This window comes from Labrus mixtus, chromosome 12, assembly GCF_963584025.1.
Source record: "Labrus mixtus chromosome 12, fLabMix1.1, whole genome shotgun sequence".
Classification (NCBI taxonomy): domain Eukaryota; kingdom Metazoa; phylum Chordata; class Actinopteri; order Labriformes; family Labridae; genus Labrus; species Labrus mixtus.
In genome coordinates this window covers 25,753,931-25,770,237 of record NC_083623.1, presented here as the reverse complement: position 1 = coordinate 25,770,237, position 16,307 = coordinate 25,753,931, and the positions used below count along the sequence as shown (strand labels likewise).

General features: G+C 42.8%; 1 protein-coding gene across 3 annotated transcripts in view; it reads right to left on the bottom strand.

The window, feature by feature from the left end:
- Positions 1–16,069, bottom strand: part of cdk19 (cyclin dependent kinase 19) — a 116,440-nt gene extending 100,371 nt beyond the window's left edge. For all 3 annotated transcript variants that reach the window (XR_009674927.1, XM_061051349.1, XM_061051351.1), the window contains exons 1-2: positions 15,618–16,069; positions 10,439–10,514 (exon numbers count right to left, since the gene is read on the bottom strand). Coding sequence is in view for 2 of the 3 variants with exons in the window: in XM_061051349.1 (XP_060907332.1) it covers positions 10,439–10,514; positions 15,618–15,745 (204 nt within the window). In the remaining variant the exon portion in view is untranslated. The remainder of the gene's footprint in view (positions 1–10,438; positions 10,515–15,617) is intronic.
- Positions 16,070–16,307: the final 238 nt, after the last annotated feature.

The following is a 16,307-nucleotide window of genomic DNA, read 5'->3' as shown; positions in this document are numbered from 1 at the left end:
TTGTACAAAACTCCTGAAAATCTTCGGGCAGAGCTGCATGTGTGAACGTCCAGCCCCTTGAGATTTTTTTCTGCATACAGTTCGAGTGAACTGATGTGAGAACGCAGCAGGATTTAATCAAAAGCATTGATATGAAGGTAAATATTCTCATTATAGCGGAATCTGATGCTTCGTCCGCCACCTCCGAATCCCTTTTCATGTAATGTCTTGCCTCAGCAGACCCCGTCCAACAGGTTGTGTCTCCCGCTGTGAGGTGCATGTGTGAACAACTAACTCTCAAGAGAATTCAAGGAGTGGGAACATGACATGTCCACATTATGACAGGTGTACTAGCAGCCGCCTCACCGCACACACATCCTCTGTGAGTTATTATGAGCAGCAGCTCGGCTCACAGCCCCCATGGACATGCTGTGTCCAGCAAAGAGTGTCGGGGAAGTCACAGAACAGTAAAAGAAAACTGCTTAGTTAAGTGTTTTTGGCAGTTTTGATCGCCAGGTGTGCTTAGAGGAGGCCTCTGTGATTCACACTGCTCCTGTTAAAAGCCTTGAGAACAATAAACAATGGAGGAATAGGCTTAAAGCTGAGCACCTTTCTGAGCAAATGTTATTGGCAGCTCTACTGGCAGACCCCCTGACATCCCGTGTCCAGTACTGTACTGAGTGTAAATGGGGGGGTTGTGATGTCTTTTTAGCCTTCATTTGATTGGACAGAGGATAGAGTGAACAGAACAGGAACAGGAAGGCATGCAGGAAAGGAGCAGGTCAAACTTCAATCAAGATAAGGTGCCCATGTGTGACCTCCATGTGTCGGAGGATGAGGAAATATGAATATCTGCTGTAACAGTCCTCCTGATCTCACCCTCACTCCTTCCTGCAGACTATGATTTCCTTTATTTCTGAGCTGTTGAGTCTTGATCTTCATCTTCTTACTTTCAAATCAAACCCTCTAATCCAAAAATAGAAAGTCATCTTTTCCCCTCGTCTCTCAGGAGCTGGAGGCGTGAACCAGCCAATGAGGGAGGCTTGTTCAAACAGGACAGAAAAATGAAACCATTCAAGCTTCAAACAGCTGTCATGTTATCACTTCCTGGTTTGCTCATTCTGCCTGACGCTGCTTCCACTCAGCCTGCATCTTGTGTCCCTTGAAAAGCATGCTTTACTGGGTACAAACTTTCACATGTCTCATTGAATCAATCAGAGGAACCGTCCTCATCTAGAAAGATGACCTGCATTTAGAACAGGCCTTATACTTCTCTGTTTAAGGCTACATCAGCATGGATGTGGAAAAAAATCATAAGAGACCGGGTCTGTTTTATGTTGCAGATCCAAAAACACATTTCAGCCAAACTACCCTCCCTCCCTCCCTCGCTGCCTCAGCTCCACTGCTTGTGGCACGCCAGTTGCTGAACTGCACAGTTTGCTAAACGAAGCGAGTTGGTGGTTTGAGAGGCACAAAGACTTCTTTGTTCTGCCGGGGCAAGTCTAGAAGAATTTTTAATTTCTGGTGGTTGTAATGTTGAGGGGACGAGCTGCGTGAGGCTGGCTCTGCCGGGGGAATAATGGAGAGGGACGCGTTGGTATTTTCTCAGCTCAACGTGGGGAGGAATACACAAGATGTATGTCACGGTTTTCACATTCCTGATCAGTGGTTCCCACTCTTTTCTTCATTTTGCAGCCATTATACCATGAACCCTTTGTGTCCAGACACCGATATGTTCCTTCATGTGGAAGTCTGATCCAAGAAATAGCAGTCTTTAGCCGTTTTTACACATGCACTCCTGAAAGTATCCAGATAACTTCAGGAGGACTGCTCCTGATATTCACCTGATCTGGTAGTTCACATATGAACCTCACAACATAATACAGCAGTCTAATTACATGCACGGAGATCCTAGTGGTTGCTTGCATCCAGTCTATGCACTGACTCCAGTCACAGGACGAAGGAGACAAACAGAGCAACAACAACAACAATATATGAGATATATTCATAGCTATAGTGTCAGTATGTGTAGCATTAGCAGTAACAGCTAAGTACTGAAGTCACCTAAGCCGTCACCCTTCTCCCCTTCCATCACAGTTCATTTTGTGGTCTTTGTTTTTTTAGGGCGTTTACACTTGCTGAAAACTCCTGAAAAACTCTGGATATTTCCAGAAGGAGCTGCTTGTGTGAACGCAAACCGCCACATTTTTCAGTCTGATGTCACCCGGAGTTTCTCCTGTCAGACTCAGAGTATTTTTTCTGCATTAAGTCCGAGTAATAGATAGAGACAATAGATAGTGTAGAAAGTGTATGTAAAACCAGGCTTAAAGGGGAAGTGGGATCTGCAACAGATAGCATTGATATAAAGGCAAATATTCTCATTATAGCATCGTATAGCGGACTCTGTTGCGTCGTCAGCTACTTCTGTGTCCTTTTTTTTACGTCACATCTTACCTCAGGAGCCGCCCCTCCTGTCTGACAGGGATAGTCTCCAGCCGTGAGGAGCATATGTAGACAGTCAGGTCAGGAGAATATCCGGAGCATAACTCCTGAAATGATCTAGATATTTTCAGGAGTATATGTGAAATAGCTTTTGAGACTCTGTTTTGGGTTCAAAAGTGGATTGTTTTGGTTTGATTACATTTCATTATCTCACCACGGACATGTTTGTTATGTGTCAGCTCACGTCTGAGTCTGTCATGTCTGGGTTTCCCTCGAGTTTGGCTGAGAACACGATTGACCTTGAACTGAGTCAGAGTTTAAAAACAACACTGACAGAAAAAGAAAAAAGAAAGAATGAAGACAACAGGAAACATTTTCAGATAAGTGTTTGTCTCAAAACACAAAGAACACAAACCAGTGCTCAAACAGCCTCACACAGTCTTATTATTACTACACCATGTTGCTCATACCCATCTCTCTAAGAAGCTGAATCAAAACACTGCAGCTCTTTGTCTGAATCGAGTCGATAGTAGCAGATAGTGATTGTTTCTCAGCATTGCCTTTTTCAGAAAGCAAAAAGGAGAAGATGTTTTTGTGTCTGTTGGCCCCAGGAGACGCTGTCATGGTGCGATTTTATTATTCTGGAAAAGAATGCAGCTAACAACACCATGACAAAACACATCTTATTTGATTTCCCCTGCAGGGCGGACATCTAAAACAGGGCCTACTGTGCCATCATCAGAGCATCAAGAAGGAGACGCTTGTTCCTTCGTAGGGAATCAGACCGTCTCGCTCCAACCACTGAGCTCTTCAGCTGGTGAAAGAGACACAATACCAAAGTAAGAGGTCTGGAATGCAACCAGGTCGTTCTTTAATTGAATAAAAGACGCAAAAAACCACGACAACACCTGCGCTGACTCAGTGTACACAGGAAGGTATGACTCTTCAATGGACAGGTTATGACTCTAGCGTGAGTCTCTGAGGGCCTGGACTCTGTCCTCCACCCTCTTCAATAAAGAAGCTGCTCTGAGTTTCAAAGGGAGAGTTTGGTGAACAGGATGGAGATCTGACGCTCGCTGAGACATAACCAGACGGTGGGAAAATACACCGCCGCACTCTAATGACGCTCCGCTGTCACCACACCTTAAGACATTTATAGTGATTCCTCAGGGGCGTAATATGAGTGCCTCAGGGCGCACTCACACCAGGCAATCCATACCATGCCTAATCGGGTTTTAGTGTAGGTGCTTGTTTGACTAGTGTAAGTGCTCCGTTGAACTACAGGTAGCATTGATATGAAGGCAAATATTCAGGAAAATTAAATGATATCTTCATGTGAGAAGGGCTAATTTTTGCAGCTCTACTTGCAGCCCCCTCACCACACACACAGCCTTTGTGTCATTCTTATTACGTCATGTCTTGCCATAGGATACCCCCCTTCCGTCCGACAGGCATAGTCGCCTTTTCACACATGTCAAATCTGTCAAATCAAGCCCAAAACATAAACTTCTAGCTACTTCATTACTAGCATACCTGTAGAGCAATTGATACCTTTAAAGAGGAGATGTATTTAGAAAGATGCTTGGTGCAACAAGCTATGACATGAGAACTTCCTCCATGTTGGCCTCTTTAGGCTCCATCAAAGGTCAACACGATCATACAGTTTCCAATGAATTTTACACACCAAGTTCAACATTAATGAAGCCTTTAAGAAGAAGCCCTACAGATTTACTTCAGCCTCACTTCTCTTCACACTGATTCCATTTGAATTAACTGATTTTTACCACAAAATTGAGCTTTTCTAATAAATGTGTGACCAGAAGGTTGAGGCCACATCAAGACACAACAACAACAAGAAAAGAAAAACGAGTTTGAACGAGGTGAAAGGACTCTTAGATTTGGTTAATTCTTCCTCATCTTTGCTCCTGCTGTCCTACAAACACTGCCTTGAGTTATGAAAACTGCTGTTCTTTGATTTTACTGATTCATCTTCATTCTCAGACTGGACTTAGCCGATCCCATCTGTCTTTGTTACCAGGACATGAAACAGGAGTCCCCCAACAACGATACACCCTGTTTTGTTCCTACAGGTTTTTTTTGTCTTGAGCCAAATAGCTGGGTAGCTGAGGCTCAGTGAAAGGGTCAGCCGTCTCTCAACCAGAAGGGGTTAAATTCCTGCAGCCACATGTAGATGTGGACACTAATGCCTCGTTTCTGTTCTGATGCAAGTTAACCAGAACTTCAGGATTTTGCACTTCCGCATTGGTTTCATTTTTCAAGACCTGAGGTTGCTGCTTGGTAGAAAGGTGTATATAGTGTTTTTTTACAGTTTTATTTTTATCAATGAAATGTTAAGTTGGTACACCTGAAGTGTCTTCATCTGTACTATGATTTATTTTAATGTGAAGCTAGTCGATCACATTAACAAAATGTGACAGGTGGTTTCTGTGTGAGAGGGGTCGGGCTCTAACTCTCTCTTGTCTGTAAGCTGTGGACTTAAAAGCTGTCGGATTTCTTCTGTGGTCACATTACAGCTTAGAACGTGACCACAGAACACGGTCTAAACAAACAACAATACATTCATATGTTTTCTGTTTGCTTTATGTCGACGGACATTTTTACTAGTCTTGTTTTTCATTGCAGAAAAAAGACTGAATGTCAGTGTCCAGGTTCTTCTGGAGGTGAAGAAATGATTGATGAATACATGAAATGATCCTCGGGCCCGGCTCTGCTGTGGATAATACGCCTATGCAAACACAGCAACAACAAACACAGAGGTTCAGTCTGCAGGCGGAGCAATGTTGGCCCTCTTCTTCACGTCAATCCCTCCGTCTCTGAGTGCTGAAACGAGGAAACGGTTGTGTCTGCTATGAATGCAGGGAAGTGAAGTTACACACAGTGAAGCCAGCAGACATGCACCAACATGACAGCTGTCACAGAGATCAGTCAGTGAGATAAATCATAAAAACATCATAAGACTTTCTCAGTGGTATAGTGTTTAAAATGAATTCACTAATACAGAACATCTTGATTCTCCAAAAACATTTTACGTACGATGACATCATGTGAAAACTTCTAAAAGGCGATTCTTCTGCTCAGTGTTGCCAAAACAAGCCAAATGGCCGATCAAAACCAGCCCAACGCCGGAAATCAAAATAAGCCCATAAAACCTCAATCAAGACTGAAAACGTCCGTGTGAGTGCATGTGTATTTGGTTGTGGGACATGTTCCATGTGTTCCTGTTTGTCGATTTACATCCAAAAACTTGAAAAATGAATATAAAAAATTTGTCCACTCAACCTGTGGACAAAAAAAACTAACCGCGGTACAAAATCTCGGATCTGGCAACCCTGCATCTGCTGCTGGTAAATTGTCATTAAATGGGATTAACCTGAGTTTGCATGAGTTTCTCAACATGCTGCAGCTTCAGGCAGACATTTAAGCACGTTTTTTGAGTTTGAAGTCACGTTGTTTTTGTTTTCAACGACATTAATTAGCAGGAGTAAAGATTTTGGACAGCTAAAGATATAATATGCAGCTCGGACTGCAGCCCCCCGCAGCTCAACACAGATGAGGAGTGTCTCAGAAACACAGAAATCTGTCTGTATCACCAGATGTTGGGTTGAGGGTAAGGCCACTCTTACAAAGACATGAACAAAGACAATCCTGCCTTCAATCAGCAGAGCACAGACCTGTTGATTACGCTGATTGTTGTCAGGCATCACAGAGAAGTGAATTATATCTAATGTGTAACGCTGAGATGTGTGATCAGATACTCAGCGGAGCTAGGCAGTAGCTGTGCTCTGTCTCTGACCTTTGTCCCCTTTCCTGCTGGCTGCCTGTGATGTTGGTGATACAGGAATGTGGAGGAGTGCAGGAGTTTTTTTGCATGAACTTTGTGTATACTTTACATTACTGCCCCTCCTCTCAGAGGCATTTTGTTTGGTTTTGTTTCCTCAGACAGACTCTGTTTTAACATCTTCACTCTTCAAAGAGGAAACACATACCGCAGAATCTGTTCTTGGATTGAAAATGGGCTTGAGATTAAGCTTTAGGATCATTGCAGTGTTCAATACAAGGTTTCAACATTTCAAATCTTTCTGTCAGTGGAGTGCCAAGTCAAGTCCCTTCGTCCTAAGACGTGTTTATCAGAAAATATCATTAGTGCCGATTGTCAGCCAAAAAAATCTAACATTTTTAGCTGGATATTTTTGCAATATTTAAATTAAGGTGCAGTTTGTAAACACAACATTCAAACTCGGCCCCTCCTCCAGGGGCTCATCGCCACTAGACGTACCGATCAATGCAGGACGTAGTGTGTATGTTTACTGCTTGTACCTTAACAGCAAGCTAGCACAAGCTAACCGACGGTGGTTGTTAACCTGCCTGTCCAACAGAAAGCAGACCAACTCCACATGCTCAGGTGAAAGCCAACCGAAGGTGAAAGCCTCGTTTTGGAACGAGCTTTATCTGCTTGGCGCTTCTTACTATGATTTAATATATTTCTCTATTGTCATATTCGACGGACTGAATGCTGAATTGCATCTACTCCTAAACTCACCCGTGTTCTGTCATTGGCTGGAGGAAACACACCAGCTCCTCGCCAGTTAGAGGACAGAGTCAGTCACCAGCACACATGTATGGAGGCCGGTCAGTGAGGCTTTAGCAGCATTACTTCAGTATAAGTCTTTATTTCATTTTCAGGAAAAAGTTGCTGACTGTTTCTTCAAATGAAATCAATAATTTTAATCAACTGTGGTCTAATAAGACAAATCAAGCTGCAGCCCTGTTGACGACCCTTTTGATCCAAACAGACCATTTGTTTGTTTCTCACACGTTTTATAACTTTCAGACTTGGTTTGAGAAGTTCACAGGCTGCCATGATGATCCTACATCTCTCTGTGTGCAGTGATGCTGTAAAAAGGTGATATAAGACTGGATGAATATGACCTGTAAGTCAGAGGCATGTAGCTCAAATCCAGGATCATTAGGCCATATAGTTGAGCGGCTTGTCCAGTGGACGCATGCCACTCGGGGGCCGACACCACCAGTACCAGTACCACCCATCTTCCACCACCGTGATGCATTATGCAAATTAAAACGAGTGGTGTCGCTTCATCACACATTCATCACAAATTGGACTGCCTCTTTACTTTTTAAGTGCATCATACTGATCTTAAAGGACTTCATAAGTTTATCTCTTCTGTTTATCATATTCATTAAAACAATGTTTGTCTGGTATCTCCGTGACGATGGCCATGAAAACCAGTAACCTCTCAGCTGACAAGCTGAACCAAGCCAGTCAGAATAATCGATAATAAGAGTGTGATCCCACTTTGCACCCTAAGCCGATTTCAGAAATGAACTCCAGACTCCTGAAAATACTGCTTACTGAAATTCTGCTCTAGATATTTTCAGGAGATCTGACCTGGTTGTTCACATATGAACCTCACAGCTGGAGACTATCCCTGTCAGACAGGAGGGGGGTAGGGGGGGTCTCCTGAGGCAAGACATGACGTAAAAAAAATAACGCAGACGTAGCAGACAAAGAAACAGAGTCCGCCATATGACGTTATAATAGGATATTAACGTCACCACCCCCTCCTATTGGCTCGAGGTGAATTCTCCTGATCATATCCTGCTGCATTCTCACATCAGCTGACTCAGACTGTCAGTCTAAATAATCCATAGAAAGAGTTTGCATCAGATAAATCCCTTCATTGAGTAAATACTTTGAATGCCTTATCTTTTGCCGCTGAACCCGGAGGCTCATGCAGATGATTTTCTGCACATGTCACTTTTTGAACCCGCTGAACCATCACTCCAACTGAGCCTCTTCTTAACCTATAACTTGAATCATGGACTTTTTGTTTAGCTTTGTTAAAAAGCAACAGCATCTTAAACATTCAATCTCTCCATCTGCACTCAAAGGCTGACTCATTTCTCAGGAGAATAAGTTGTGTGAATACCAGACATTTAGTCAGTCATTGAATGTACAACTACAAAGATGAAATGTTAACGTGCAGCAGCTCGGGGGGTCATGACAGTATTCCTCTGAGGTAAAACACAGAAAGTTTGCTCAGCGTTACTGCGAGTGTTTGCACAGTGTCACTGACAGTGTTTGCACCATATGGCCCATAGCCACTCTCCAGGTGACCACGTTAGACTAAGAAACCAGAGAAGCCTTACATAACAGCCCAGCAGCCTGTCAGAGGGGCCGCATTCTTTCTGTCTCTGCACAGGCTGGGTGGCACGCTGACTCGCCCTCTGGCTGCACCAACCCCCCACCTCAAAAACTGTAAAGACCCAAATGGAGCGCTGAGTCGAGACCAGTCTTACAAATGGTTCATGAAAACAGATAGAATGAAGTTCAATTAGCTTAGCGTTTAGTTTGACACCACGTTTTTATTATTTTTATGAAGTGGGATTGATTTTACAGCTCTCCTTTTTTTTACATCCAAAACAATCAGAAACGTCAGCTTTTGGTGACTTAGCAAATGCTTCTTTGTGAAGTTTTACAAGAGCAATCTTCCCTTAAGCACTTCCTCTAAAGCCATGTTAAGATTTTAGACTTTACTAGATAGTACAGCTGAAGAGAGACAGGAAATGTTGGGAGGAGACCAGGGGCGAATTTGAACTCACACAATCAAATATCAATAACGTCACCTCACTTTAAAGACACAAAAAGAAGATTTATGTTCAAAGTCAAAATTTAAAGTACTTCAAATGTCCATACAAACTCCTGCACATTCTCACTTGCCAGTTAGTTCATTGCAAGTAAGACAGAGTGCATTACTTCCCCATAAATCTGTCTTATTAAATAAATGTGCAAAGTTTTTATTTACAATTTAAAGTACAAACAAACATAAATATGCTACACTGATATGAAAGGAAAACCTGTAGCAGCCTTGGCAAAAAAAAAGACCAAATAATTGGTTTTTAAAGTCCCGCCTCTGACAGGGCAAATAGCCAATCACAGTTTGAGATTTTTGTGCGTGGTACCTGGGGTGGCCAATCACATTTCAAGGAGGGGCCCATGCCACTCTTTGCCAACCCTCTGGACACGCCCCTGGAGGAGAGAGTGGGGGATGACATGCAGCAAAGGGCCAAGGTCGGATACGAACCTGCGGCAGCTACGAGGTAGACTACAGAGAGACATTTGTTTTATGTATCTATGTTTAGAGGATGTGTTAAGTTTGGTCAATAAATGAAATAAACTCCACACTCTTCCAAAAAGGGAAGTAAGAAACAGGAAGTGAGACTATTTTTTTTCAGGAGTCTAAAATAAGAAAGTGGTTAGAGAAGACTGTGTGTGGATCAAACAAACATACAACATATTGATCTTCAGGCCTCGGACAGCGTTAGGTACCGTCCTACTTTTTGCTACCCTTCTGTTGGGGCGCCAACAGAGCCGACCCTAATTGCTGGAGCTAGACACAGCGCAGTCTGTTGATTGGTTAAAAGAATCGTCACTTCCTGTGCAACAGTGGTAATAAAGCACAAACACAAAATGTGCCATGTTTAAATCCAGTGGATTTCAACAGAGTAATTTCAAGGTTGTTTTGGACTTTTTGAGACTAAAGTCAGCTCTCGGTACCGCTACATGGACGACCGCTGAGGTGCAGACCTCCGCTGGACATCCTCCATTGTTGTCCTTTCTTCTTCTTCATTGAATTCATTGGCGGGCTACATTGTGTCGTGCTGCTCTCATGTCACACTAATACCTAGCTGACGTGGCTTTCTCCATCCGGCTTAAACACTGCCTACCAAGTAAGGGTTTGGTTGGCTGTGGAAACGCAATCAAGATCAGAGTTTACCGTGCCAAACCGTACTGAACCGTACTGAACCGTACTGAACCAAACAGGACTGCTTGGTGGAAAATGGGGCTGGAGTTTCTTATGCTAAGCTAGGCTAAACAAATCTGCCTGCTCACAGACTTGACAAAGAAATATGTGTGCTCTTCTCATGCCGATTGGCATGAAGTTAAAACAAAGAGCAATAAAATAATAAAACTTACAGCGATTTCCCTGCAGGCAGACATCGATATTCCAGTGCCTTCAATTTGTTTCAGTGCGTACTCCTTCTCATCATTCCTGTGGAGACAAACAGAGAAAATGCAACCAGCATTACTGGATGGTATAAGATTTCTAAACCAGCTGCTTTTAGAGCATCAACCTGAAGAACTCAGACTCCTGCAGGGGCCTTTACGTAATCCAATCAGGAGGTGTTTTTTTTAACAGGAAGTAGAGGACATGAGGAAGCCTTGGAGAGTTCGACTGCACAGGAGGGAATCCCTGCCATTAGAGATATCCATATTGCACCCCAGAGCCCATCCATTCCCTGCAGGAGTGCTCTGCTGTTGCCTCCCTCACAGCTCTGCATGATTTCAACCCCAGCTGCACAGCTTTGCTTTTCACCGTCTGGCATTAGGGGGAAAGTCACTTGCCCTTGTGTGTTACATTTGTTCATGAAACAGCTAATAAGTGAAATGTGAGCCTGCAGGGGAGAACACATTCAGCATCCAAATATTGATTATTAAGATAAGCAATGTTCCCGGGTGCGTGAAACACAACGTAAGAGGGAGCAGTGGAGAAAATGAGACACAAAAAGAAAAACACATCCTGCTTTAAAACAGTCCTAAGAGGCATGATTAAGATATAAACAACACAATCTGTGGACGGCATCCAATAACAACTTCATTGAGCGAGCAGCCCACACACGTCGGGCAGGTCCTCGTGCTGCTTAGATCAAACCCACTTGAGCCTGATTTGCATTGGAGATGGCCGTGGATTAACCGGGGGCTCTCGGGCACTCATCATCTCTGAGACTAATTGAGCTGCACAGATGATCAAAACAGCTCATAACGTTTAATCTTCTGTGAGCTACACTTCCTCGTATGAATCCAGTCACATTCACATAATGAAATGTTTATCACCTACTCTGCTGTAGTAAAATAAACCAACAGGACAAGCTGTTACCCATTAGCCTGTCTCCATAATGTCATTCATCACTTACTCTGTTCATGTAATCAACAGCTCCACCAGACGACCTCCAGCTAGTGGATTTAGCATTTTAGGACAGAGATACAGGAGTCAAACTATACACAATAAATAAACTAACTAACCAGCTCAGGCAGCTGTAGGCCAACAAATAGCTACTCTGCAGGTGGAAATTATTGTTCTTTGTCAATGAAGTCTTGTGGTTTTGAAGAGCTGAGTCTGAAAAGTTCTGTCTGTTTTATAAAACTGTTCTGTAAAAAAAAATTAAATCTAAAACTGGCAGGGACAATAACAAGCAGCAACCTCCAGTGGTAAAAAAAAATGAAGCGGATGCTGAAGTGAAAAAGTCCTGCAGTTCCTTGAGTGTCCACTAGAGGCTGGCTGCAGAAGCACAGGAAGTCACATACACACCCGTTCAAAAAAGTCTGTTTTTACAGCAGACAATTTTACAGCCTGGTTCAAAGAACCAAATAGGTGTGATTAGCTCATGTCTTGATCGACACACACTGTACGGGGGGTGAATGTTTTGATGACTCATCCGTTTTGATCTGATGAAGGATAAGAGTTATTCACAATAAGGCGTGTAGCTGATCTGATTGACAGGTGGGCGCGATGTAACGGTTTGTCAAGAGGCTTAAAACCTGCCTCAGCTCCAGCTCTCAGTCTGTTGTTAGCTTGACTGAAAGTTAGACTGAGACAGCATTTCCAACATGGAGACCACCAACTATGGGACCTCAAAGCCCCCTGCAGGAACAGGGCCTTTGTGTGTACTTTCAGCAGACGTATTGCATTTGAATTGAATCTGCCGATCAATATCTCCAATAATCAATGTATTAATGGACTTTTAAAATGTTTGAAATATGCATTGTCTTTGAGTCTAACTATAATCTGTTTGTACGACGAGAGTCATGTTGTTGTTTTTTCATCTGGCATTGTGAACTAATAAAGGTTTTTCGGCTGAACAGCCAATCACAGAACTCTCCCACCTCTGGATCAGCTGCTGATAAATCCATGACAGATGGACTCACCAGCAAACATAGAGTTGATGAGCCGCCACACAAACAACACCCGGCAGACGACTGTTGGCTTGGTTTCTCAGGCCCATTGAATACCACTCTCTCTTTGGATGGCGAGTGCCAGGAATGCCAGCGCCGACCTCTGCTATTACATCACAGCGGTTTCTACACAGTCCCGTCATGTCGCTCTCAAATATAGGACACTGTGGTCTGAGGATGCATAGGGGACCGTCCCTCTGAAATACCACCGCCATAAACCTATGCTTAAAACTTCCCAGAGACACTTTGGTTAGCACGGAGAGAGTCTGAACAAAGTTTATTTTGGAGCTGAAGCCAAGATGAAGGACAGATTGAGGCTGTGGAGGAACAGCAATTCCTGCTTTCTACAAAGTTAAATTCATGTTTTTGTGAATGGAGTCTGGTTTGATTTCACCTAAACACAAAGCTACATTTTGTAGGGATCTGTTCTGTAATGTTGTCAGACACTTGAGCCGTTTGCACACATGCGTTCCAAGATATTTCTAGAGAATTTCAGGAGGACTACCCCTGAAATCCTCCTGATCTGGTTGTTCATTCATGAATCTCACAGCAGACAACACAGTAGGTTCTCCTCGGAATCAGTCAGAATCGGTTTCTATTTCACATACAAGGAATTGGACTTGGTGTTTTGGTACAAAACAATTAGCAAAGGATTAGAGCAACGATGGTAAGAAGCTACAAAAACTGCAGAGCTCCTGCTGACAACTTAAACAGAATACGATACAAATATAAAAAGCAATTTAAATATATAAAATAGAATATAAAACTATAAAAGGAGGAGTTGTGCAGTGAAAACGACATCCAGAATAAATCTCCACAGTGTGCAGTGAAAACCGAAATGATGAAGTCCAGCGTGCGTTAATGTAACGCATAAAATCAGTTTCAGCCATCACATTACTCTGACTGTGGGGCTGGATGGGAGTCTGTGTTATGAGGGGGGTGGGGGAGGGTAGGGACATCGTTGACGAGTTAAAAAAGACAAAACAACACGCATCCACCTAAACCAGGCAACCATCTGCGGTGAAAACGACGCACAAAGAGTTAGCCCACTCTGGCTTCATATGGGAAAAAAATACTCAGAGGTCTGGCAGGAAAAACTCTGGGTGAAGTCAGAGTGAAAAATTCTGCTGTTTGCGTTCACACATGAAGTTCATACTGAAAACTCCAGGAGTCTTTCAGGAGTTTTGTGCGAGTGTGAAAACAATCTGAGTCTGTCAGCAGAAACAACAATCATGTCTATTGTATCATAAACTGTGTTTGGGTGTGTTACAGTCTCTTCTGTGGCTGTCAGTTTACTGGAACAATATCAAAACAAATGTGACCTGTTGGTCATTTACACCACAAATGTGTTTTAAAAAAGGGGGCGTGGTTTCATAGAATATTTTTCCAATGACAGAAGCAACCCTCATGTTACAAACCTCAGTAATGCATCACAGTATTAAGGTAACACAATTCAACAAACTGTCTGGGTAACCCTACACCGTCTGGTTCATTTAAAGGCACTTTTCTAAGCATGACAATCACAGGTGTAATCAACCTTAGCCAGGACTTCCCTCCATTTGTTGTAGTCAGAGTCCTGGTTAACGTCATTAGCTGCCTCTGTGCTTTACCTTCTTTAATAAGGCGTCACGTCGGCATCAGAGCGTACATGAGTTCCTTCACTGTATTCAAAGGAAACTGACAAAATCTATGTGACACTTTCAGAATGGTTTAGGCCTGCAGTGTTGGGCGAGCTCTCAGGTATTACTGCTGCAGCTTGACTCCCCGTGACCTGCCGTGTTCACCTTTTGACCTGACATCACCAAAACGAAAACAGAATGCATTAACACAAATTTGAATCGTTTTCATTGATCTGACTTATTTAAACATAATATTTGGTCATTGTTAAAAACATGATTTTGTTTAATATATGCAAAATGTATTTTGACAACCTCCCCTGACCCCAAGTTGGGACACAATGATGTAGAGAACTGTAACTATAATTACGTGTATAGTAAGATGAAGCTGTTATAACCACTTCATTCACCGCTGGATGTCAGAAACATCTGGCTCCATTCCTCCAACACATCAATAGACGCGTGCAAATCTTCATTAAATTATTCTTTAAGCTCATTTTACCACAAAAGCACTAAATGAATATATCATGGGGGGTGGGGGGTTATCAGATTTGGCAAATACACAGTGCTAGTGATAAACTCATTATAGGCACAAACACTGATCCAGGATGAGGATTACACGCACTAATATCTATAACATTAACCAACAGCCAAAAAGGCAGGATGTAAACACATTTAAATGATGAAAGGAAGAAAATAAATAAAGCAACTCTTCATGCTCAAGACTCCCATGAGGGCACTTCTTGTTAGATAGAAAGAAAGATCATTTATTAAGATTTAAAGACAGCCCAACAGAGGTCAACAATTAACCCGTAGAATTTAAAATTACACCTTTACCTGGAAAACTGACATAACCCGTGCAGGACTACAAATAGAAACCTATGTATAATTTATAACACAGTGAAAATTAAACCTGTACAAATAAGAGTAGACATGCAGCTGGACAAAATGTGCCACACTTTCGGTGACTTTCAGCGAATCCTCGGCTGCTACAGTAGAGCAGATTATGCACACATGCCATACTCTGTCACATGCTTGACAGCTGCAGTGTTCAGAGCAAACAGATTACACTGAACTGTGAGTATTTAAAAAAGTTTTGCAGAGCATAGTGTTAAAGATGAGAGGGGGGGGGGGGGGGGCAGCTTGTCCGCGAAAAAAGGCGCTGAAATGTCACCATCGCGTTGAATGACGACACATGTGTCCTCCATTCAAATACGGTTAGAGAAAGCTAAAGTCAGAAATTAAACATTAGCCCCGCTACTTTACTGTTGTTTTGGGGGGGCTAGGGGGTGAGACAGAGAGGGGGGGGAGGGGGGAGAGAGGAGGAGGAGGAGGAGGAGGAGTGGGGAGACCATGGTGAGTGAGTGAGTGCGTTACATGAAAACAAAAACACAGAGACACACGGGTTATCGCTTCAGGGAGATTCAAATCTAACGCCCCGGTCAACACACACACGGAGGTGTGTGATCGGAATCCTGCAGCCAGTTTCATGTCAGCAGCAACAATAAGGTTCACGGTGATCTTACCCGTCTTTGCGCTTAGCTTTATAAACGTGCCCGTAGGTGCCTCGACCCACTTTGCAACCTTCATATTCGAACAGATCTTCTACTCTCTCTCTCTCGGCCGCCAGCTTTGTTTTGAAGTCGTAATCCATTTCAACCCATAAATACGCCTTAATTTACAATAAAATAAAATATTAATTATTACATGCATTAATTAAATAATCTGCTCGTTTTATTCCCCCACCATTTCCTTGTTTGGGATTTTGGTCTGCTCCGCTTAATGTTCACTGGCTCGTTGACGTTTCTAATTGGCGCGTAGGGGCCGCTGGGTAATGTAGTTCTCTCGCGATGGCGCCGCGGTTCGCCAGCCCGCAAGTGCAGACGTATGGGACTACAACCCGCGTTTGTCTCTGCGGTTTGTTGCTCTTTGCGTACTTATGAACGCACTTCAAACATGCAGCCATCGGTGTTGTGATTGTTATGGTGTACAAGAAGGGTTATTCCTTCAAAAACACACTTTAGAGTCTTATAGAAATATTTAATTTTATTTATTTCCTGTCTGTTAAAGTTCCAAGTTTTAAAGCACAAATACCAAATAGTATCGATGTAAAACAATAAATACATTAAGTCCTTGTAAAATATGTACGTTTTAAAACATAAATGTACATCTTAAATATTCGGAAACATTTTTGTCTTTTATTTCAACCTAATGTT